This window comes from Nycticebus coucang, chromosome 2 (genome assembly GCF_027406575.1).
Source record: "Nycticebus coucang isolate mNycCou1 chromosome 2, mNycCou1.pri, whole genome shotgun sequence".
NCBI lineage: Eukaryota > Metazoa > Chordata > Mammalia > Primates > Lorisidae > Nycticebus > Nycticebus coucang.
In genome coordinates, this window is record NC_069781.1 from 1268112 (window position 1) to 1291414 (window position 23303).

Below are 23303 nucleotides of genomic sequence, written 5' to 3' on the forward strand. Positions count from 1 at the left end.
CAGGTAGGGACCCAGGGCAGGAAAGCCAAGACAAAAGTCTGTGGACTGGCAGGCACAGCAAAGCTTTTAATGTACAGGGGCCAGGCTGGTCTGTGGTGAGATGGCATATTACCAGGGGTACAGAAGGGAAGGGCAAGGCCAGCCTCTGGTAAGAACAGAGTTCTGACTTGGCTGCTGGAGGCAGCAGGTCTCGGGCTGGAGGCCTCAGTAGCCATCATCAGCCCAGGTGACCTCATAGTCAGGGTACTTGGCTTTGATCTTCTCAGTTGAGACAGAGTGCTGGGCACGACCGTAGCCCTGGAGAGAGATGGTTATTAGCATTGCCAGGGCCCTTCGACCCCTGCCCTGATGCTGGGCATCCATTCAGTGGTGACAGCAAGAGCATGTTGGGGAGGGGACAAGCAGAACCTGTGTAAACCCCAGGGTAGGGCCAAAGCAACTGTTCCGATGCCCTGGGAGAGCTCTACCATGGAGAGGTGGCCTACACAGGGAAGCAGACCTATGTGGTGGGTCCTCTGGCCTAAGGTAGGGGCCTGTGTGAGGGCCAGTGTATATTTACTGCTGCCTTTTGTGAAGAGACAGTGTGGGGACTTTGAACCGGACCCCGAGGACAGGAGAGCCTGACCAGGCGTCCTGTGCTTCCTGCCCCTGGTGACACATGGTGTGTGGGACGGCATGGGGCCCTGGAGGGAAGGTTCCATCACTGAGACTGGGGCAACCCTGGAACCCCAGAGTCTCAGTGCAGGATGTGGTCGGGGCTGACAGGGCTGCGGGCTCACCATGGAGTAGCCATACACATGGATCTTCTTGTCCTGGCTCTGGTGGGAGATGCGCCCTCCGCCCAGACACTCACAGTCGTAGCCCTGCTTCTGCATCTCGCCGGACACTTTGTCGTAAATGTCCGCTGGGACGAGAAGTCAGCATCAGGACGCGCCCTGGCCGCCCTTGAGGCCGCGGGATGATACTAGCCCATGAAGAAATCTGAAGTCTCATCCCTTCCCCAGTGGAGACGAACGCCCCCTAGGCTGGGGCAGGATTAAGGGGGAGAAAACGCATATACTCTGCCCGCGCGGGGACTAGAGGCCATGTTCCTCCTACTAGTCAACTTCGCTAGGCCAGCCCAGGATCGAGATCTGAGCCGTGGGCGAGCTCGGGAACAGAACACGGTCCGCGCCCCGCCCCAGGCCGCGCCCCATCTCGCCCAGCCCCGCCCTCACCGTGGTACTCTGCCCACTTGTAGCCGCGCACGATCTCCTTGGTTTCCGCAGCTGGGGCACCAGAGGGAGATGCCGAGTGGACCCGAATCAGCACGTACTTAAAGACGCCGTCCGAGTCGATGTCTACATCAGGAATCTGAGCGAGGCTCGCCGTCGCCATGTTCTTGGAAGCGCCCACGGCCCCGCGGTCCCGGCGGCCCCTCCCCCCCAACCGGAGCTGCTGGGACAGTGCGGGAGGCGGGCTCTACAGAGCTGCGGCCAATCCCGTGGGGGCATGCTGCCGGAGGCCTGCCGCTTCAGCCAATTGTGCCACCTCCCGAGGCACGAGCTAGCCAATCGCAATCTGTCTCCTTGCGGCCTCGGACAGGGCGGCCTCGCTTAAAGGGAAATGTGGAACAGGAAATGGTGATTAAATCCAGCCGACGGGAAAGTTCCTCTCCCGCCGTTGGGTGGCAGGCACCTTGGGAACCGGGCAGTTAGATGACCCTCTAGGCTGGGGGAGGAGACCCGACTTGCTCCGTCCGAAGCCACCCCCGCCGTCTGAGTGTCCCCTCCCATGGCCTCGTCGTCCGAGGGCCTCCTCCCTTATCCCCACAATCCGAAGCCGCTCTCCCCTGCTCCAGCCTTTCTAAGGTCCCCCTCCTTCCCTGCCCAGGCCGAGGAGTCCCTCTCTCCGCCGTCCTAAAGCCTCTTTTCCAACCTTACCCCCCAAGCATAAGAAGGCGGCAGCAGCTACATTCAAGTTCTATTTTACTTGGTTCGAAAGCGCTCGCCCAGTGGCAAAAATTCCTGTCCAGGGGCGTTCCAGGCCGGCTTTTAGGCGTGGGGCCGAAAGCGGAGGCCCTGGGGTGAGGAGGGCGCCGGCCAGACTCGGAGGGCCGCGAAGGCGGGTAGGACAAGCGGGAGGCCAGGCCCGGGCAGGTGCACGCGCAGGCGTGGCGGGGTGAAAGCAGAGGGAGGTAGCGGGGTTCAGAATTTCTCTGATTTGACGCTCCCTCCCAGCTCCGAAGGAAGGCTGGGGAGGGCCTTTGTGCAGCGTCTGGTCTTGTTCCCCCGCCCGTCACTTCACTCGCCTCTCCGCGACCAGGGCGCAGCCAGACTAGCGAAGGGACCACGATGCAATTAAAGAACCTGAGTTTCGGGACAGATCATGACCCTCTTGGCTGGGCTTTTGCGCTGACCCACTAACTAGCTCCCACGTCTGCTGCCAGCACTAGCCGGGAGTGACCCCTGTTCCTTGGCCTTTCCTACTCCAGCGCGTAGCCGCCCCTTTCTGTAAGGTCTCCGCGGTCCACAGCCCGCTGGCTCACTCCGTGCACCTGTTTCCCGCCTCCCTGTGGCGTTAGGGCCTGCGGGGGCCATTTGCATCTCCGCCTCACTCTGGCAGCCGCCTAGGGCCACCCTGTGGCTTGACACCCCACCTTTGGCGCAGCCAGGCCTAGCCAGCACCCCTACTCATAGGCTCTGCTTTCTCTGCCCAGGTCCTCCGACCCTCGGTCCTCCGAGTATCCCTCCTTGCTTTCCCTAAATCCTTCCTGCAGGTCCCAAACCGGGGCAGCTGGTGGCACTGTCAGCATGAGGGATTGGACCAGCAGAAAAACCCGGCACAAAGCCGGCCCTTCTCACCACCTCTCTGGACACACCCCTGGGTTTCTCGCTCAGGAAACACACTCATGGAGGCCGACCAGGGTGTTCTCCAGAGAGGAAGGGCCTCTGATCACAAGGCACCTCCGACAGATCACAGAGGCGGCAGAGTTGGGGACGTGTTTAAAGTGACAAGTCGAGGATTCGGTTAAAGCGGGCTTCTGGACGCAGGTTAACTGGTTGAGGAAGCTCCAGCCAGAGCTTTGCGGGACCCGATTTGTGCCGTTGGGGACTGTGCGGTAGTGACCCCTTCGCGTGAAGGCAGAGCTGTGCGGTCCTCAGGCCCACCCCACCTCCCGGCGGGGAGCACCGAGGGCGAGGACCGGCCTCTGGAGGTCCCCAGGGGGAGCTACAGGAGGAGTCCGGAGAACAGAAGAGTTGTTGGGGGACGGGGAAGGGCAGAGGAGGATCCTGTGGAGAATACCCTGGGATGGATTCGGGTGAGGGGCAGTGCCTGAAAGGGCCCGAATAGAGCTTGGGGGGTGGGGGGGTTGGAAGAATCTGAGGCGGGGCTTAGGCGAAGCGGGGGCGTTGCCCCGGAGACTGGGTCTGGTCGGCCCAGCGGCTCACATGATGTCGTCCAGCAGGTTGGCGCTGGCCACCCAGTCGAGCGCGCGCGGCTCGGAAGCGGCCATGATCATGCACATGAAGGGGCGGCCGGTGCGCCGGTCTGTGGGGTAGATGGTGGTGGGCGTGAAGCGCCGGTTGGCTTCGACGAACTCGCACAGCTGCTCATAGACGCGCGGGAACTCGTGGCGCAGGAAGACGCCGCGCAGCCGCAGCTCGCGCTGGATGTGGATGAACGCCACCTCGCGTGCGCGCCGGCCTGCCTCGCCTTCCTGGTCCAGGCCGGCCGTGCCAGGCGGCGGCGTCAGGATCAGTGTCTCCATGTCAGGCTCGCGGCCCCGTGCCGGGGGCGGACGTGCCGGGCTGCCGGCCGCTAGTGCCACCTTGGCGAACTTGCGCACCGTGGGCCCGGGGCTGCGCGGCGCGGGCGCAGGCCGGGCGGGGGTCCCCGGAGGCACGGCGCCGGGACCCACGGCCACCGACACGCTGAGCAGGAAGCACTCAGCCGGCTCGTAGAGGCGCCCAGCGGCCGCCAACTCGCGGGCGTAACTGCCCAGGGGCGCCGCATGTGTGGCCAACTCGCGTAGCGACAGGTAAGTGGGCGACAGCAGCAGACCCTCGAGGCCAAAGCGCAGGAAGTTGTCTGCGGAGCCCGGGCTCGGAAAGCCCAGGAAGAGTATTCCGCGGCCGCGCGACAGGAAGCCGACGCGCGCAATGCGCGAGAAAGCGCGGTGCACTGGGCCGCTGTCGCGGCAGAACTGCAGCACGTGGCGGCACACGCTGCCCACGCGGCCGTACACGCAGTGCGCCTTGTGCGCGTCCCAGTCCTCGCGGCGGCACAGGCGCGAGCAGTAGTAGGTGTAGCAGCTGTGGCAGGACTTGAAGTAGAGGCAGGCATTGAACATGGTCTCAGTGCGCCGGCAGCGCGCATTGGAGCAGGTCATCAGGTCGTCCTCGTCTGCGCTGGGCTCCGGTGAAGCGTCAGCTGCCTCCCCCGAGCCTGCAGGCTCCTCCGCGCTGCCAGCGGAGGCGGGAGGCGAGCGCGGCGGCGCCAAGGAAGGGGCCCTGGGCCCTGCGGGCCGCGAGTCCAGAAGGCGGCGAAGCTGGTGGCCCAGGCCGTCGGCCGCAGACTCCGGGGCCTGGCCGGCGGGGGGCCTAGAGTCGATGACCAGGTCCGTGATGAGTTCGTCCAACTGCTCCAGGCTGCGCTGGCGGCCTGGGGTGGGGCCATCGTGGGCAGCGGAGGGATGCGGCCGCGGACGGCTCCCTGGCGGTTCCCAGCTACTGGCGGTGGGGCGCTCAGCGGCCCGCAGATCGTTGTCGGTGATGGTGATCTCGGGCGTGACGTACCAGTTACGGCTCAGGCCCTCACCACCGCGGCCTTTTTCCGACAGCGAGGTCTCGGACAGGGACAGTGCAGCATAGCGCCTGGGTGAGGTGGACAGATTGACGACGATAGGTGGGCGCCGGCCTTCCGGGGACGTGCCCCGCGGCTCCTGCACCTCGCGCCCCAGCAGGTTCTCATAGCTGCGTCCGCGGCCCAGGGGGTCTTCCCGGCGGGGCCCAGGGGCCAGAATGTTGTCCCAAGAGCGCGAGTAATGGCGGCTGTCGCTGGCCAGCCGGGGAGGGCTGGTACCTGTGCCCCCGTGCCACGAGGCAAGTAACGGGCCGGGGTCGTGGGGAGGCGCTACCTGCAGGGTGCGGTAAGGCCGCGGGCCCCAGTCAGCCCAAGACGGGCTGCTGCGCGGGTATGGGTAAGTCCGAGCTAGGGCTTCGCGCTCGCGGTAGTACCGCCCCAAGTCCTCTGTATAAAAGGGTCGGGCGGTGGGGTGGGCCCGGGTTTCTTCGGGGGCAAAACGGGGCCCAAAAGGCAAGCCGTAGGCACGGGGTGTCTCCCCGTAGTAGGAGCGGGAAGGTGGTTCCTGGATCGGGAAGGTGCGCACTTCTCCTGCATAATAGCCGCCCCCACGTCTTGGGTTGGGCCCCAAGGGATCCTCGGACCGATAGGGCCTGGGGCAGTAGCCGTCGAAGGGAGGGCCCGGGCTGGTAAAGCCGCCTGGGTAGCCCTCAGGATCCTCGGTGTAGAAGAATTGGGTCGGGCCTGGCGGGGCAGTGAAGGTCATAGTGCGGCGCTCCGTGTATTCCCGGGACCCAGGCAGAGGCCCGTCGCAGTACAGCGCCCGGGCATCCGCACAATATGAGTCGCTGGGAGTAGGGGTGCGGGAGAGCGCCATGCGGCGGGGCCCGGGCACTGTGAGGCCGTGGAGTTGCGGGGCAGCGCGGGCCCAGGGCGCCGCTTCGGTGGGTCCGCAGGGCCGCGAGCCCCGGGCGGCGTGCTGTAGCACCGCGTCGTCCGGCTTGATGTCCAGGCGGCAGCGGACGTGGGGGGCGGGTCCCGGTGGGGCTTCGGGTGGCGCGCAGCGGCCAGCGGCAGCGCACAGTGGCGCGATGCGGCCCGTACCGCCGCGCTGTGGCTGTAACTTGATAGGGTGCAGCTCATTGGCGAGTGCGCGCAGCGCGGGGTACGCGGGCTCCCGGTGCGGCGAAACCTCGGACCGTGTCTCGCGCTGGGCCTCCCGGCCTCGGCGCGGCAGCACTGGCGGTGAGGCAGGCGCGGGCGTCAGGCCTGGGGGCGCGCGCGGCGCGCTCTTGGAACGGGCGCGGCGCCGGGGCTCGCCGTCGCGGGGCCGTGCGCGCGGCGCTGCGGGCTCCGCGGCAGGCGGCTCCGGGCGCGCCTCCATGGCAGGTCCGTCCAGCGCCTCCAGAAAGTCGAAGCTACGGCAGTGGCGCTTGTTGAAAGGTGCGGACAAGGCGGGCCGGGCCATGGATCGCTCACATGGCTGGCGCCTGGATGTGGGCCCCGGGGCCGCCACCTTGATGTCCTGGTACACGGTAGACACTAGCAAATCCGGCGGGTCTGTGCGGGTCATCTTAAAAGAGGTCCCCAGGCTGGCGGCTCCAGCTCACTCGACCTTGGGGGGCTTTTGCCCTGGGGGGAGACGCGGGTCAGGGCGGCCCTCTCCGCAGCCCAGGCCCCGCTACTCCCGCGCGCTGGCCCGGCTTACCTGGGGCGCAGCGAGCGGAACTGCCCCGGCTGCGGGCCTTGGCCAGGCCCTCGGGCGCCTGCTCCATGTTGGCGTCGTGGGGGGGAATACCTGCAGGGGGAACCCAGCAGTCTAGCCGCCCAGGTCCTGCCTCTCTTCCACCCTCCCCTGAGAGGCGGCCGGTGGGCAGGGAAGGCTTAGACGGCTGGCGTTCCCGCGTTGCTACCCTCTTTCAGCTTCTGCGCTGAGGCTCCTAGGTTTCTCCTCCCCCACTAGTGACGGTGGTCCCGCTCGGTTAGACCCCCTTTCCGGGGCAGGCAGGGCGAGTGGGGCAGGAGGGTGGGGGTCCCTGGCACTAAGCCCTCTGCTGTCTGCGATTGCAATGAGGGGGACTTGGGCCACATTCAGGTGCTTAAACTTAAGCGCTGGCTCCAAACGTGGCAGTGACTGCAGTCCCTTCCTCCCCTCCCCGCGTGCCCACTGCAGAGCGACCCCTTTGAGAGGGCATAGTTGGAGGGCGAGTCCTTGGGTCCTAGCCAGCTCTGTACAAAGTGGTTGCCATCAACCATCCCGCCTGCTGGCCAGGCTGAGCACAGAGCAGGACCCCCTGCTCTGTGAGGGTCCTCACACTCAGGAGAGTACGCTGCACCCAAGCCTTATTGTCCTCAACCACCGGTATGGCCCAGGCCAGGAAAATGCCCCTAGACAGCATACCTGGGCCCTAAAGCTCCCTTTCATTTTTAGATACTTCCTGTGACCCCAGCAATCTTGGGTACTTTGAGACATGCCCACAGAACACTTTTCCCCAGCTTTGCACAAATATACAGGACACACCCCAACCCCCAGCATGTGCACGCGGCCTGGAAGCCTGGCGCGTGTGAGCCATGAGCTCACGGTGGCCCCCTTCCCCTGAGCCATGAAACAGGCCAGGAAGCTGGGGGGGGGGGGACACATCCCCCTCCCCTGCTTCCCGGAGAATGCCCTCCCTACTCTGGCTGGGGAAGGCTCCATGTTTTTTCAGTCCCCATGTTGCCAAGGTGGGCCTTGGTTCAGATGTGGACCACTGACATGTCTGTGGTCCCCAGGGCCTGGATCTGACTGACTGGGGTGGTGGCAGCAGGCCACAGGCTTGCTGCACTTGGCACCTGGTCTGGAGGTATCTGCCCCAAGCTAAGCTGAGGACAAGAAGGGGATTGGCTGACCCCTCCCGTGGCAGGACCCCTGGTGGATGGCGCTCTGGGGGTCTCTTGGGGTGGGTCAATCTTCTGTGTCCCAGGTGTACAAGGGGCTTCCTAAAGGGTTGCCTTTCTGGATCAGGGCACTAAATCCTAGTCCTGGTCCCAATCCCAGGCTCAGCCCCACCCGTTTCTTCCCCGATGTCAGGACCATCCACTGGCCTGCTCCTCCTCCCATCTTAAGCCCAAGGCCAGGCCAGAGTAAGGCTCCACCCCATGGAGATGACAGCAGCCTTGCTGTCAGCAACATCCTCTCCCCGTGGGAATAGGGATGAGGTCGGATCTTCAGGGGTCCATAGGCCTTCTGGAACTCACGTGGGTGGCCGGGGCACCCCCACCCAGCCCTGGCCTGGATGGGCCCTTCCAGGGACCTGCTGTGCCGCCTGGGGGCGGGGAGTCCTCATCCTTTCGGGAGACCTTAAGGCAGCCCACGGCAGCGACACCCTGGGCAGGTTTGCTCCCACCCCTTACCTGGGTGCTGCTCTGTGGTCTGTGCCTGGTGGGCTGTGTCACCCCCAGGCTGGCTCCCGAGTCCCGGCACTGCTGCGTCCCCGGCACCGGCAGAAGCTTCGAGGCAGCAGCGCTGGCCTGGAGGCTCGGTGCTGCCCCCAGTGGCCGCCAGGGGAGCCACACTTAAAGGGGCCGCACCCGGTGGGGGCTTCAGTGAGGCCAGGACAGTGATTTCCACTGGCTCAGATTTGGTGCTGTGTAGAGTGTGGGGGTCTATGCATCATCCCCCAACACAGGTCTCAAAGCAGGGAACTCGTCCCCACGAGCAGCTTGCTGTCCACCAGCCCTACCCCCAGTGCACTTGCCTGGGCAGCTGGTGGCTTAGCAGGGCCTTGTAACCTGAAAGAGCTCAGAGCCTTGCCTTAGGCGGCCAGGAGAGGCTTGGGCTCAGGCAGGAGCAGATGGGCCACTCCCTGCTCCACTGGTCTTGCTTCAGGCCCTGCCCACCTCCATGCCAGAGATGCCAGAATCGTGGTGGGTGCCTGGGGCCAGATGGCCAGCCCAGCCTCCAGTGAGGCCCGCAGACTCATGTGTCCACAGGAAGCCAGGTTCTCCTAGGCAAGGCCAGCATGGGCTGTCACGTGGCCCTTCATAAACTGTCCAGAGATATTCTTGTTCCAGCCCTACCAGCCCCCTCCCCAGGGTGCTGAGCCCTGGCACAACCTAGCTTGGTGGAGTGGGTGGGTCCCAGATATCCTTGTTCTGAAGGGTGGGGTCTGCCCATTCTGTCCATGTGTTTGCAGGGTCCTTTGAGACCTTGCTGCTTACTGTGTGGTCCTGGGCAAGTTCCCTTTCTCTTGATCCATCCCAAGATGGCCCTGCCTGCCCAGACTGTAGGTTAAAGGGTCTGGCCCCCCAGTACCTGCTCAGAGAGCACTACCTGTCCACAGCCTCAGGGCACAGAGCTGCCCACATAAAGGGACCCAGAGGGAGACCCAGCAGTGACCTCCCACCCCACCCCCCAAGGCTGCTTGCCCTGAGGCAACAGTGGTTGGTGGCATAGAGGCTGGGCTGGGCACTGCTAGCAACTAGGGAGGGACAGGGGCCTGAGGGAGTATAGACTCAGGCCTCAAAAGGGTGGGGAGGGGACAAATATGTATACAGCTGCCTGGCTCTGACCTAGGTAGGCTGGTGGGCCCCCAGGGTGTGGCTATGCTGTTCCGCCCTGGAAGCACCAGGTGCACATGGCCAGGCTGGCTGTTGTCCAGGCTGAGGGAGGTACATCCTCACGCCACCCTGAGCCTCCTGTCCCAGATGGCAAGTGCCCTTGGGCAAAAAGGGCTCTGGCCTGATGGGAGGACACTCAGGCAACCTGGGCAAAAGGGGACAGTGGCTGGTGCCTTCAGGTGGCTGTGGGGGCAGACGCAGGGAGAGGAACACACACACACAGCAGTGAGACAGGAGAGCTTTATGGTCTGGGTGGAGTGCCTGTGGGCTCACCCAAGGGTGGGGTGCAGTGGGAACTGACCCTGAAGACCCCCTCCCAGGAGAGGCCTCTGGTGTTGCTGCTTGCCTACCTTAACCAACCTGTCACAGCCTCCCTTGAGGCTGTGCACCTGTGCTCAGGGCTGGGCCCTGGAGGCATGTGTGCCTGTCCACAGCCCTAGCCTGGTGGTTGGAAGCGGGTGTTGGCATGCTGAGGCCTGGGGTGAGCTCAGGAGGGCAAGCCAGGAGTGGGCTCTGGGTGGTGGATGCCCAAGAAGCTGAGCAGCCCAATGCCCTGCCTCTGTAAACAGACCCTGGTAGGTCCCTCCTCTGCCTCAGTCAATTCCCTGAGAAACGCTAGGGACTGGCTGTGGCTCTGCTCTGAGAGGGCCAGTCATTCACGGAACCTGGCTGAGCCCAGCTGTCCCCTCCCTCCCTGCAGGGTAGGCTTGTACCGGGCCCAGGGGCTGCTGACCACAAAGGCCTGGCACAGGCCTCTCCCAGCTGGCAGTGGAGCACAGGGTACGTGGGCCAAAGTCCTAGAGCGCCTCGTAGTCTCCACTCCCAGGGTGGTGGCCACCCAGAAAGGCCTCCAGCTCATCCTCAGCCTTCTTCTCCCTGCCATGTGGAGGCTTCCGCCTCCGCCTCCGTTCCTCCTTGCCTTCCTCTTTGTCCTTGTCCTTGCTCTTCTTGTGTTTGCTCTTCTTCTTTGCAGCCTTTTCTTCCTCCTGGGGCACAAGAGGGACCTAACCTGGAGACTAGGTCGCTCTCCCAGGCTCCCCCCGGCCCAGGACCCCTAGCTGGAGGGACACACACCTCCTTGCTTTTCTTCTTCTTCTTCCTCTTCTCCTTGGAGGGGGGCCTGCCTTCCTTGCCTGCATGGGTGACAACGTGACTCAGTTCTCTGCCAGTGCCCCCAACAGGCTGCCCACTGGTGTGGGAGGGGAGGGCACGGTGTGGGGCCAGCCATCATGTCACCCCATCTCAGGGTAGGGACCCTATCTCCAGGCCACTGTCCCCTCTCACCTAAGTGAGAGGCACCGTAGGGCTTAGCTGGCCCAGGCCACTTCCCCCCAACAAACCTTTCCACTGAGGAGATAGGTGGATGGGTCTCTGGTGGAGCCAGGCTGGCCGCAGCTACGGAGCCACCAAAGGATTTAGAGTGAGTATGCTCCCAGCTGCCACAGCAGCACTGTCCAGTCTACTGAACACCTCTGGTATGGACACCAGGTTAGCAGCCCACCCCTCTAGTTTGGGGTGGATCAATAGCTCAAATTCCTAGGCCCAGAGCGGGGATAGGTCTCCAAATGGTGATAGGACTGCTCCAGAGACCATTTAGCCCTGGCTCTCCAGGAAGAACTTGCTGGGTGGACAGGGCTGTGGGCTACTTGGGTCCTGAGCACATTTTGGAAGCACGGTGTAGCCCATTGGCCTCTGAAGGTGCCCATGGTCAGCAGATGGGAAAAGGCCTCCAGACTGGGCTTTCCTTTTTTAAAGGGAGGGGACGTCCCTGGGCAAGGACCATGGGCTGAGATCTCATCTGGGCTCCAAAAGGCCAAGTGTGCCCTTGGTGCCCACGCACCCTCATCACTGCTGTCCTTGGTGATGGCCTCTTCCAGCCCTAGCCCGAAGAGATCGTCCTTGTTCTTCAGCCTGATGGCAGGGGCGAGGGGTTTGGGAGGCGGGGCTGGCTGAGCAGGGCCCATATCCTCCTCAGTGGCGTCAGAGAGGTCGTCTCGCACAGGGAACTCTTCCTGGAGAGGGAGTGGCTGGTTGGGCCACCAACCCTCCCACCACCATGGGGCCCTGAGGCTGTGGGACCCCTAAACCCATCCCAGAGTCAGTGTCCAGGGAGGCCTGAGTGTGTGACAGAGGATACCTCTCACCAGCTTCCTGTTCAGCCCCCAGCCCTACTCAGGGCTGTCCCCTGGCCTCTTCTGCAGACCCCACCTGGAAAGCTCTCACCCTCCTGGTCAGTGGCGTGCTCACCCCCTTCCGCTGTGTGTCCGACTCTTCACTCTTAAAGTCGGGGTCATCCAGGACAAAGGACAGCATCTGTGCAGCAATGGGCCCCTCAGGGTCACTCTCTGAGGAGGATGCCTGCTCGGCCTTGCCTTCCTCTGTCCCATGAGGAGAGTCCTCAGCAGGGGACCTGGAGCTGCTGTCCTTCTCAGGACCCATGTGCACAGAGGGACCTCCCGGCCAGGGGGGTGCCTCAGCCTTCGTGGGAGCTGCCCCACTCTGTGGCCTTGAGGCCTTTGTGGAGGACCTTCACAAACAAGCAGAAGTGTCAGCTGCCTGAAGCCATCTCCTGGCTGCACCCTTGGGGACCCCGCCCATACCATTTCATCTCTGTCTCTGAATACTGCTGGGGGACCAGGGTAGCTGCTCCTGGGAGGTCTGTGGCCTCTGCTTCCTCCTCACTTGAGAGAGTGATGTTTTTACTGGGGACAGGGCCTGAGGCCACTAGGGGTCTGCCATGCAGCTGGTCTTCAAAGTCAACATCATCCTGGAAGCCTGCTACCATGGGGTTCCCTGCCACAGCTTCCCCATCGCTGCAAAGGAGGGGCAAGGCCGTCAGAGGTCACCAGGTGGGTCCAGGTGGCTGGACCCCACTACCACAATGCTGGGCACCACTGGCCTCCAGCATGCTCTAGCCTTGGGGTTGCTCAGCTTGGGGGCCATGTTCTGGTGGGGAGACCTACTTCTCAGGCCCTCCTGGTATTCTGAGCAGAGTGGGGCAAGGGAGGCCAGGAGACATGAGGCTGGATAGTGGTGCGCTGTGGCCAGAGGAGGGCTGCCTGAAGGGGTGGGTACTCCTGGGCCTGAAAGCAGGACTTTCTGTCTGTAGCCTGGCCCAGCCCACTGGGGGGCTACACCTTGTGGCCTGGCAGTCTACACCTCCTGGTGGCCCACAATGGCCTTGTCAATGCCCCCCCATGTGGAGTTGGCCCAAGGACACTTGCAGGGCCCAGGCCTGGACCTGTCACTGTCCTGCCGCAGGGCCTTGGCTCCAGCTTTCTTCTCATCCTCGGAGGGGGCGGTGTCCTCTAGGAAGCTGCGGTCCAGGCGGTCATCAGGAACAAAGTCCTCCACGTTTTGGACCTCCACAGGGGTCTCTGCCACAGGGGCTGGCTCTGGCTCTGTGAACAGCAGGTGCTGCACCTGACCCCTCAGGGTCCTCCCACCAGGGGGGTGGCATGTGCCCCACCCAGGAGGAAGAGGGTGCTCCCCAGAGACTTGGGGAGCACACCCCAGTCTGGGGGTGTGTGGAGCCATGGCAGGGAGCTCTGCAGAAACCCACCATGAGGGCCCCAGGGCCTACCTGGAGGGGAAGGGGCTGTAGGGGCAGCAGGCGAGGCCCCAAACAGCCGAGAGATGATGCTCCGTCGTGGGGGCTGGGCAGGGGCCTCCAAGGGGGCCACAGGGGCCGGTGGCGGGGGGCAGGCTGACAGGGTGTGGGGGGGCAGCTGTGGGGCAGGCTGGGGTGTGCTGGGGCTGGAGCTCCCTGTGGATATAGCACTCAGAGGCACAACTGGAGACTGGGAGCCTGAGGATGGGCTCTGCCCATTTGCTGCCAGTGGAGATGCATGGCCACGGCTGCGAGCCTCCATCATTTCGAGGAAGCTGGAGGGTGAAGGCAGAGAGTGAAAAGGGGCGCTCCCCTGCCTTTTCCTGGGCCTTTCCCAGCACACTTGTTGATTGGTGGAAAACAACTCTCAGTTGTTTCCAACCCTGAATGAATGGTCTTAAGGGCAGGAGATAGCAAGTGTGATGGAGACAGGTGACCAGCTGGGTGTCTAGTTCCCCTTAAGAGTTACTCCTAGGTCTCCTCATCCTGAGGCACAGCTGTCGGAGACTCCACAGAATGTTGCCTTGTGGTAACAGGTGGACCTCGCTGCTGCCTCAGCAAGGTTTCTAGGAAAAAGAGACTGAGGCTTGGTGAACATGTGTCAGATCATGGCACTGCTGGCCTGAGAGGTGGGCCCTGCTCCTGACCTGTTGCAGGCTGCTGGTGCATCACGGCATCCTGCTTGCCCAGCTTTAAATAGAGGAAATGCCAGGGTGAGTTCCCCAGAGAAGCACCTGAGCACCAGCTCCATTTGGGGCTGCTCTCCTAGCACCCAGCTGTCTTGCTGGCTGTCATTCCTGTGCCCACAAGCAACAGCCTTCTGTGGATAGGCCTACTTGGGGGGCGTTAGGAGCATCACCCTGGCTATTGGACCAATGGTTCCCAGCTTGTGCACAGCCTTTCCGACTCTTCCCCAAGAACCCCCAAAGTGAGGTTCCTGTGAGTAGCTCAGTATTGCAACTCCCCTTGGAGAGTAGGTGCCTCTCTATAGAGGCCAGGAGGGCAGATGGGAGTGCAGGCTGCCCAAAGCTGAGGGCAGAGAATGGGGCCACCCAGCCACAGCCTGCAAGCTCCATGCTGCCCTAGCAACTCAGGAAGATGCTAGGAACAGGCCCTGCTTAGGACAGGGGCTCCATGTGCTGTCCACATGTCTCTTTAGTACAGAGTCTCTCTAGTGCAGAAGGCCTCCAAAGCCCTGTCCCACACAGGTGTCAAGTCTCCAAGATGGACCCCTTTGTATGATGACTACAGCCAGAATACATCAGGGCCAGCCAGGCTGGCCACCGTGTCAACAATGCCAGGTGCCACACTCTGCGGACCAGCAGAAGTGGCTTGTTCCACATGAGGAAAGCTGAGTCAGAGTTCCACACAAAGCACAGCCCAGCCACATGCTGGCTGGCCAATGGTGCAGTGCCGGGGAGCCCTGCCAGTTAAAGACCTGGGCACACTTGGGCCTGAGGCCTCACCCTCAGAGAGTGTCTATCTCCACTGTCCCCAGGAATACCAAAGCAGGGGTGATTCTATCCCCAAGGTAAACCTAGCTCCAATTAAAACTTCAACCTATTTGCTCTAAATAGCAATTATTACTCAAAATATTTTACTATTGCATGTATGTAATAAAACCCCAGAACCTAAGAACAAGAATAGCTGTGGGCCACATTTATGCTGCAAGGCGTGGGGTGCCTGCTAACAGCTCCCCGGCACACATTGCGGCCATCTGCCCACACCAGGACGTGGGCTGGGGTGCTGCAGGCAGCAGCTACAAGGCCACGTACATGCTGTAGTTCTGGTCCTCAGTCTCCTGCTGCACGGACAGCTCCTCCAGCGTGGCGTCCATGTCCAGCTGGTTGGTCTCCAGCTGCCGCAACAGTGTTTCCCTCTGTGGGGTGGGGTGGGGGTGGGGGGTAGGGGAGCAGCCTGCCCTGAGTAGGGGCCCTTAAGGACATGTGCCTTCTCAGAGTCCCCACAGGGCTGCATGCGGTGGTGACATGCCGTTGTCAGGACTGTGGGTGCAGCAGGGGCAAAGGGCCTACAGCTGTCTGGACTTCAAGGCCCATGAGTGGAGAAGGGACCTCAATCCAACTGTGTCCTGCTGCCCAGCGGAGAGAGAGGCAACTGAGGCAGGAGGGCTCTGCTCTGGTTGGCGTCCAGCCCCCACCAACCCACACAGCTTTCTCAGGAAAGCTGAGATGTAGGTACCACTTGCATCCTCACGCAAGAGGCACCTGGAAAAACAGGTGAGAAATGAGCACCACCCACTCTGTCCTGCACAGCAAGGACTTACTTGAAGCTGTAGAAAGGGAATGTTGAAGAACTTGTGAAGGTACTTTAGGCCAAAGCTGTTCTTCATGGAAGACTCAGCATAGCGGAAATAGGAGGAACCTGGAGGTCTGTTTTCAGAAAAGCAGCAAGACGCTTGGTGGGCGATGTGGTGGTGTGGCTTGGCCCCTCCTGTGCCAAGGACACACCTGGGCCCAAGGCTGCCCATCCACACTGGCCTTCCAACTCCAGGAGGCTCCTGAGCCACAGGACTCTATTGAGCCCTGTTTGGCGACCAGAGGCACCCTCGGTTGGTCTGAGCAGCTGCACAGGAGCCTGGTGGACCTGCAGTTCCAGCACTGCAGTCCTGTGTTGCCCTGGCATGTCATAAGCCCCTGTGAGCCCCCTCAGCCTAGTGCCCAGGCAGCCCCGCCCCAGCCCAATGCCGTGACTGGTTTCAGAGGGAATGAGGGCCTTGGCTGCCTCAGCATCCCTCCCTGGCACTGCCCAAGTGCACCGTGGGCAGCAGGGCTGCTGGCACTCACCTGTCCAGGTTGTCGATGAAATCTCGCACATCGTCTGGCAGAATGACCCGGTGCTCGCCCATGTCCCGGTAGTTCCCCAGCACACACACTGGCACGTGGGTCGGCACTTTTGGCAGCTCCCGGAGGATGTAGTTGAACGTCCTTTGGAGAGAGGGGTGGAGACCAGTCTCAGCTTTCAGCCCAGTGATACCAGTCCTCCCCAATGAAGCTGGCATGTGCCTGGCCGAGAACTGTGGCCACCTGCTTCCTGAGAGCACGTGTCATATGTACAGAGCTGAGAGAAGATAAGACCAGCAAGTGCTGACCCCTCATCCTCCTGTCCCAGACAGGTTTCTGCAGCTGCCCTGCCTGCCCGCATCCTGCGTTTTGGGCCCTGTGCTGGTCCCCATAGCTGCAGCTTGGCCAATTCTCCCCACAAATGGCTGCTGACAGCTCAATTAACTCTAGGGCTTTGTTCTTTAGTGGTCACCTCCAGGAAGATTCAGGGACGCTTCCTGGCCGCCCAGGCCTTCCCAAACTGTCTTCCAAGTGGTTGTAAAGGAATAACCAATGATAAACTGCAACAAAACCTCCCAAATGAGAAAAAGCAATATAAACAAATGAAAAATGCCTGCACTGCATCCATAACTCGATTTTATTTTGCACACAGTAACTTGTGAAGACCAGGCTGTGGCTGCCTCCAGGCCCAGTGCAGGTGGCATCTGTCCTCCAGCATCCACTGTCTCTCCTGGCCTGGGGCGTCCCCGAATGCTGGCTGGAGTGCCCAGTGGTGCTCCAAGTGCTCCATCCCAGTGTATCCTGTCGCTTCAGGCCCAGGCAGCCATCTGACCATGCCTGGTGCTCCTGGAGTGCTCTCTGCCACTAGGGTCTCATGGCTGCTGGACACGTGTCTGCAATTCTTCCCCAGGCTGGCTCATGTCTGCCTGTATTTCCTATCCATTCTTCAGGCAGCAGGAAACTCTCCCAGTTGCCCTCATGGCCAAATCCCCAGTGCTCTGCTCCCTCAGTGGCTGGGGGACGTGACACACAGCAGTGTGGCAACGGCTACACACAGAATGTTTCAGGGGAGCTGACACGGCCACTCAGCTTTTAGACTTGACTGTATGTGGGGAAAGCCACTTCCTACTGGCTGCCTGCTGCTGCCTGTATGGGAGAAAATGCTCACCTCTTGGTTCTGTCCCTGCTGCTCACTGCGGGTGGCCACTGTGTGCCCTGTTGAGCTGGAGCTCACATCTGGGGAGGTGACCTGTTCTGGCTATCTGTCCAGACACACAGCTCCCCAGAGACTGCCAAGTGTGTTAGTGGTCAGCATGGGTGGTGCTACAGGCCAGGAAGGTAGGTTGAGGCACGAGGGCAAAGGCTGGCAGAGGTGGTGCTGGCTGGCTGGCTGTGGCCAGTGAGGAGCTGCGGTCCTATGTCTCTCAGGCCTAAGTGGTTGACGTGAGAGCTCTTCCCAGGCTAGTACATGGAACCAGGGTAGGCTGCAAGCCTGATGGTGGTGTGGTGTGCCCTTAGGTGAACAAGGCCTGCTGTGCAACCTGATGGCATGGTCCCAGCGCTCTGAGCCATGCCCGAATGTCAGGGACGGGGCTGCCCTGGTGTGCCTAGGCCCTGCTCCCACACTGCTGGTCTTCAGGGAGACCACCTTCTCCCAGGAGCCCAGGTGTGTCAGCTGCTGGTGCTGAGGCTCTAGCTGGTTCTGCTGATTCTTGCCCACAACTCCACACAGGGGATTGGGAGCTCACGCCCAGTCACCAGGTGTTGTTTGGTGTACTGCCCCCTTGCTGTTCTGTTCTCCCTGCTTGGGAGCAGTGAGCCTTAGCTAAGGGTCCTCCTGGCAAGTCCTCAAAGGGAGGGATCTTCGGAAGCCCACTGTGCAAGTGGCCACAGGACTGCCAAATCTTAGGTGGTGTTTTCAGGAAGGGCTCAAGAGGCCCTTCTTTGCACCTGGCCTGAGACTTATCTGCTCCACCATGCCCTTGGCCCACAGTCACATCCGTGCCCCAGGGCCAAACACCACAGAGGCAGCCAGGCTAGGTGCTCTGTGTGGCTCTCTACTGGCCACAGCTGGTCCTACAAGAGGCACTTGGCACCTGCAGAGTGACACTGGCCTGTTATCTGCCAGAAAAAGTGGGTGGCAGAGGTCATGTGGGGCCAAAGTCTTGGGTGGTCCTGCTGGCCTGCCCCCGGCCTTACCACTGCTTGGTGATGTCGAACATCATGACCACCCCATTGCAGTTCTTGTATACGTCCAGGAACTCAGCATCCAGGGCCATCTCAGACTCTACCTGAGGACAAAGGGGAACAGTTGTTGAGGCTTCTGGACCAGGTTCAACCAATGTGGACCGCAGTCATTGGGAAACAGCTCAATAGGACTTTTCTAATCTAAAAAGATGACAGAGGCTCGGTGCCTGTAGCACAGTGGTTACGGCGCCAACCACATACACCAAGGCTGGCAGGTTTGAACCCAGCGTGGGCCAGCTAAACAACAACTGCAACAAAAAATAGCCAGGCGCTGTGGTGGGCATCTGTAGTCCCAGCTACTTGGGAGGCTGCAGCAAGAGAATTGCTTAAGCCCAAGAGTTTGAGGTTGCTGTGAGCTGTGATGCTACAGCCCTCCATAGTGAGACTCTGTCTCAAAAAAAAAAAAAAAAATTAGTGAAAAGATGACAGAGCTGCTTTGATTGGGGAAAAAAAATACTAAAGAGAAGATGGTGCTGGATAAAACCACGACTGTGGAGCATGGGGGTTGGAAGCTAGCCTCAGGGTCTTGACAAGAAATAGCAATCCTGCTGTTGGCCACCCTGGACAAGCCACCTGCCCTGGGGACTCTTAACCACCAGCACCACTGTCCCTAGGCTCCTGGACCTGCCAGCTCACCACTCAGACAGGGAAGTGGGATTTGGCAGTCAGCCACCCTGGGCTAGACATGCCTTCCAGAACATCCTAGAGCCGGGAACCAGGTGGCTGCATGTGTTGTGGGGCAAGCCAGCAGAGCACAGTTGAGGAGGGGATTGGATAGGGGCCACTTAACCCCCTGCCCTAAAGGACCAGGAAGTGGTGCCTTGCACACAGAACACTGACACTCCAAAAGAAATGATCTTTTCCTGACCACAGGGGCAGCAGCTTTGGCCCCAGGGTGGTTCTGAGTAGGGAGGAGCACTTACAACCATGGGCCAACAGGGATACAGCTCCAAGTGTGTCCTGTGTTTTAATGGTTGTGGCTGCTGTGACAGGAACATGACATTTGGCCAGGTCACTTAAATACCTCTCAGGCCATCCAAACTCAAGGTGATGTCTGCTAGAGCAAAGGCAGTCTCACCAACTTGTGGCAAATAGCTTGGATGGGCTGGCCACCCCAAAATGCAATTGTGGGTAGCAAGTGGGTCAGTCCCCTAAGAAGTTAGGACAACTGCCCCACCTCTGATCCTGGGCTACCCGTGGCCCTGCCAGATACAGACAGAGTGTGGCTCACCTCCTGGGGGTCGTTCTCCATCTTCAAGCCATCCCCTCGCTTTTTACATTTTCCTTGTTAAAAGACAAACAGAAATTGTAGGCTAGAATTGCTGGGCCCACCTTGCCCCCCCACTTAAGCAGCTGCCACCCCCCTGTCCTTGCTCAGCTGGCCAACCCTGGAGTGCATCCACCGGAGAAGCCAGGGCCCAAGGGAAGCCTCCTAGGCAGCCCTGGCTGACCTACACAGCTTAGGGAGGGAGGCAGAGGCCAGTGGCCTGATAGACGGCATAAGGGGAGCTGCTGGCAGAGCCTGCACTGGAAGGTGTGAGGGGACCCAACCTACAGGGTCAGTGGGCTGTTGGAAGGTCTTAGGGTGGCCCTACCAGCCCCCCTTAGAGACTAGGGCAGGGCCGTCCATGGGCACAGAACCCTGAGACAGCTCCTATGACACCTGTGCATGGAATAGCTAACATTGGTGGTGATGCCCATGGCTACACAGGACCCGCAACCCTGGGAGACACCCCAGCCCAGTCTTTTGGGCTGTCACAGGCAGAGGTCCAGGACTGCCAACCGCCCTCCTTCCATCTCCAGAATGCTCCACTGAGAGACGACCAATGCCGCCTGAGCACCCAGGATACCCCCAGTTTGAGTAAGGGACCAGTGCAAACAATCACTGAAAACTCCACCTTCTACCTCTTTCCACAGATTATTTTTCTACCCATTGCAGACCTAGGGTTAAAGCAAAACCAAGGGTTTAGGAAATTCCTGCGACTCCAAAAGGCAGCTGAACCTGTGACCCATGGTGGTGGGCAGTCACTCCCTTGAATAGTGCAGTGGACAATCCCAGCCTGGCTGACCCACGCAGAGCTTGGCAGATGGGCCACACAGACCCCTGGACACTGCTGTGCAGCGCGAGCCAGGAAGGATGCCTCTAGCCCATGCAGACTTCTCAGTGAGGTGCCTTGGCCCAGGCCACAGGACTGGCTCCCCAGGAAGGGCATGGGGCTGGCAAGGAGCCTGGGCCTGGCTGAAGGACAGAGAGCCAGGGGACCAGAAACTCCCAAGTCCTCCAAGCTACCCTCCCTTCCAGAAGCTCCCAAGGTCTCCCAGCCTCCTTCCCTTCCAGAAGCTCCGAAGATCCCCCAGCCTCCCTCCCTGCCAGAAATTCCCAAGGTCTCCCAGCCTCCCTCCCTGCCAGAAGCTCCTTGACACACAGTTGATGACTCTGCCTTCACAACCCCCACGGGACAGCTGACCTGACAGCCTTGCCCTTGAGAACTCCCCTGCTGTCTACAAGGCCACAGCCACTCACATCCCATCACCCTCTTCTACTGGATGGTGCTTAGGCATTGCACAAGCAGTGAGCGAGGGTGAGAGACAAAAGATGCCTTTCTTTTCCTTGTAAAATGACCTCAAGCAGGGCAACACCAGGCCATGAGGATGCTGGGCACTTGAATGGAGCCGGGCCCATTCCCTCCCAGGGCTGGACTGGTTTTGGGCCAGGGAGGCTCTGCGGTGGGTGCTTACCAGGTGGGTATAAGGGGCACACCCTGTTCCTGCACCCTAGGAGACCTACCTGGCCCCTCACTGGACAGGGTGTGGGAGGCACAGGCCTAACAGAAGTGTGGAGAAACTGCTCCATGCCTCCCTGGCCTCCGCACCCGAAGGCCCTTCACGCTGCTGAGGGCCTGGCCTGCTGCCAGCAGGGGCCTGTCCTGAGAGGATGAGACCACACTACGTCCCAGCTCCACGGTGTTTAGCCACAGTACTGGTCCCACCTGGGCAATGCTATCCACAGGAAACCTGCACCTTGCTCTACCCAGCGCAGATCTAGGGGTAAAGCAAGCCAAGGGCTCAGGAAATTTCTGCAGGAGCACGAAGCCCCTCCTTCTGAGGTGGCCCAGGACATGGAGAGGGCCAAGGGCCACTCAGTCTGGGCTATCTGGTGGCTGTGGACACACAAGCTCTGCAGAGGCATATGGGAAGACTGTATCAGCACAGGGGCCAAGGGAACCACTGAACACACCAGCTCCCCACCCTTTGCCAGCTGGATCATCCCCCCACAACCCAAATGCATCCCCCATACATGCATAGGCCAAGGGAAGAGAAACAACACCCTGAGTGGGGGCGCAGCCCATGTGGACACCCCGCCATAGCCACACTTGCAAGCCTAGGGGCCAGTATGAGAGCTCAGATCTCACACCACACACATGTGCACATCATACATACATGCAGCCACACACGTGCACACACATGGTCACACACACCCCCCACACGGATGGCTGGCACTGGGGAGGGACGTGTGCTCGCATTCAGAGGACCACAGAGAGGAACTTGGGACCTGATCAAAGAGAAGACAGGAATGAGATCAGAGGCCCACGTGGGACCCCCTGCAATCCTCCCACTGTGGAGGCTGCTGCTTTCCCACGACCCCCACGAGATTGAGTCTGTGTGTGGCCTGAGATCCCTGAGGAGGACCAAGCTCAGTGAGCCAACGGCCAAAGGAACACATCCACCAGAGACAGCAGCTTCTGAAATGAAGGAGTTGAGCCCTCAGCAATGGGCACAGCAGCCGCTTAGCACCTGGTGCTATGTCACAGCTTTGCAGAAGGAGGGGCTCCCAAGACACTCCTGCTCTGTGCCTGCCCTGGTGGCTTTGTAGGCCAGTCAGGGAACAGGTGCTCAGGCAGCAGAGCGCACAGCGTCTGACACCCGCTGCATTTGCCTGCCCTGTTCATTATAGGTCCGGGCAGCACCAAGCAGGACCCAGAGCTAAATGAAAGCAGTTGGCAGCAAACTCAATCTCCAGCCCTGGATCAGCTGTAATGTATCTGTGGGGCACACACTGAATGTGCGTCCAGCAGAGCAGGAGCCACATCTGACCAGGCCTGCTTAGCAGCCACATCAGGACCATAGACACATGGCCACACATGTGATTAGTGGTGTCAGGCCTCTCACTGTGCACAGTGAGGCACTAAGAGGAAGATGCCCATGGTGGGAGATGTGCCTCACCTTTGTCAACCACGTCCCAGACCTCGACTTTCACGATGTCATCTGTGGCTGAAATGGGGAAAAATCCCAAGATTAGTAGCCAGTATGAACTTCTGGTTTCACAAAGTGGTTTCTGCTTGTCCCCCTGGGTGCCAGCTCCCACCAAATGCCAGATGTCAGCATAGCATCACTCTGACCTTCACTCAAAGGCTGCATAGCGGGCAGCCCCGTAGCTCAGTGGGTAAGGGCATCGGCTTCCTACACTGAGGCTACAGGTTTAAACCTGGCCCGGGCCAGCTAAAACAATGACAACTGTAATAACAACAACAACAAAAAAAAAAAACTGGGCGTTGTGGTGGGCACCTGTAGTCCCAGCTACTTGGGAGGCTGATGCAAGAGAATCACTTAAGCCCAAGAGTTGACGGCATTATACCCAAGGTGACAGCTTGAGACTATCTCAAAAAAAAAAAAAAAAAAAAAAAGCTGCACAGCCCCTGCTCCTGTGATCTGCCTCCTGGGTCTATTTTCCACTGTAAGCTGTGCCAGGGCAAGGCCTACAGATTGGCTTCTCACCTTCAGACCCTGGTACCTGGATCTGATGGGCCCACTGCAAGTGCTCTCCCACAGGACAGGTCGGAAGGTAACTGCCCACCTGAGTCATGTCCTGCTGACCCTGTTTCTTCACCCAGTGACCCAGTCATTCTGAGGGAAGTGGAATATAACAACTGCCCCCAACATCCACATTCATCCAGCCAGGTCCTCTCCACAGACTTTCTGGGCGCTGTGGGTTCCCTCTTCACTGCCTCGTGAAAGAGGGCCCTTGCCCATGCTCCCTTGCCCGTCCTCAGCAGCAATCTTCTGCTCTGGGGCCTGCTAGCAGCCAGGGTGCTAACAGTGGGGGTGGGAGGGGATGCCACAGCAGGCAGGCCTTCTCTGCCAGTCTCACTCTGGGTCCCAAACAGCCAGCATCACACCTGGGGGGCAGCAGCCAAGTGAGTGCCCTTGGTTGTGCAGTGTGTTACCCATCACTTCTGGGGGATCAGAATCATCTTTTGAAA

At 60.7% G+C, this 23303-nt stretch overlaps 3 protein-coding genes across 6 annotated transcripts in view; all 3 read right to left on the reverse strand.

Annotated features, from left to right (window-relative positions):
* Window positions 1–46: 46 nt before the first annotated feature.
* PHPT1 (phosphohistidine phosphatase 1) lies at window positions 47–1436 on the reverse strand. Its single transcript, XM_053557597.1, has 3 exons — window positions 1218–1436; window positions 780–904; window positions 47–297 (listed from the first exon to the last, which is right to left on the reverse strand). The coding sequence occupies exons 1-3, from the start codon at window positions 1375–1377 to the stop codon at window positions 205–207; spliced, it is 378 nt and encodes a 125-aa protein (XP_053413572.1). The 5' UTR covers window positions 1378–1436; the 3' UTR covers window positions 47–204.
* A 1643-nt stretch (window positions 1437–3079) lies between these two features.
* AJM1 (apical junction component 1 homolog) lies at window positions 3080–8259 on the reverse strand. Its single transcript, XM_053557554.1, has 2 exons — window positions 8179–8259; window positions 3080–6583 (listed from the first exon to the last, which is right to left on the reverse strand). The coding sequence occupies exon 2, from the start codon at window positions 6356–6358 to the stop codon at window positions 3428–3430; it is 2931 nt and encodes a 976-aa protein (XP_053413529.1). The 5' UTR covers window positions 6359–6583; window positions 8179–8259; the 3' UTR covers window positions 3080–3427.
* Window positions 8260–9609: 1350 nt separating this feature from the next.
* The window catches only part of RABL6 (RAB, member RAS oncogene family like 6), a 30767-nt gene continuing 17073 nt past the window's right edge, over window positions 9610–23303 (reverse strand). For 3 of the 4 annotated variants that reach the window (XM_053557607.1, XM_053557625.1, XM_053557633.1), the window contains 13 exons: window positions 22267–22314; window positions 19274–19326; window positions 17995–18086; window positions 15799–15939; window positions 15279–15384; window positions 14770–14873; window positions 12968–13269; window positions 12626–12785; window positions 11985–12197; window positions 11632–11911; window positions 11225–11396; window positions 10459–10517; window positions 9610–10388 (listed from right to left, as the gene is read on the reverse strand). In XM_053557607.1, coding sequence (XP_053413582.1) covers window positions 10182–10388; window positions 10459–10517; window positions 11225–11396; window positions 11632–11911; window positions 11985–12197; window positions 12626–12785; window positions 12968–13269; window positions 14770–14873; window positions 15279–15384; window positions 15799–15939; window positions 17995–18086; window positions 19274–19326; window positions 22267–22314 — 1937 coding nt within the window. In that variant the 3' untranslated portion in view covers window positions 9610–10181. The remainder of the gene's footprint in view (window positions 10389–10458; window positions 10518–11224; window positions 11397–11631; window positions 11912–11984; window positions 12198–12625; window positions 12786–12967; window positions 13270–14769; window positions 14874–15278; window positions 15385–15798; window positions 15940–17994; window positions 18087–19273; window positions 19327–22266; window positions 22315–23303) is intronic. The other variant, XM_053557616.1, reaches the window with a different exon arrangement.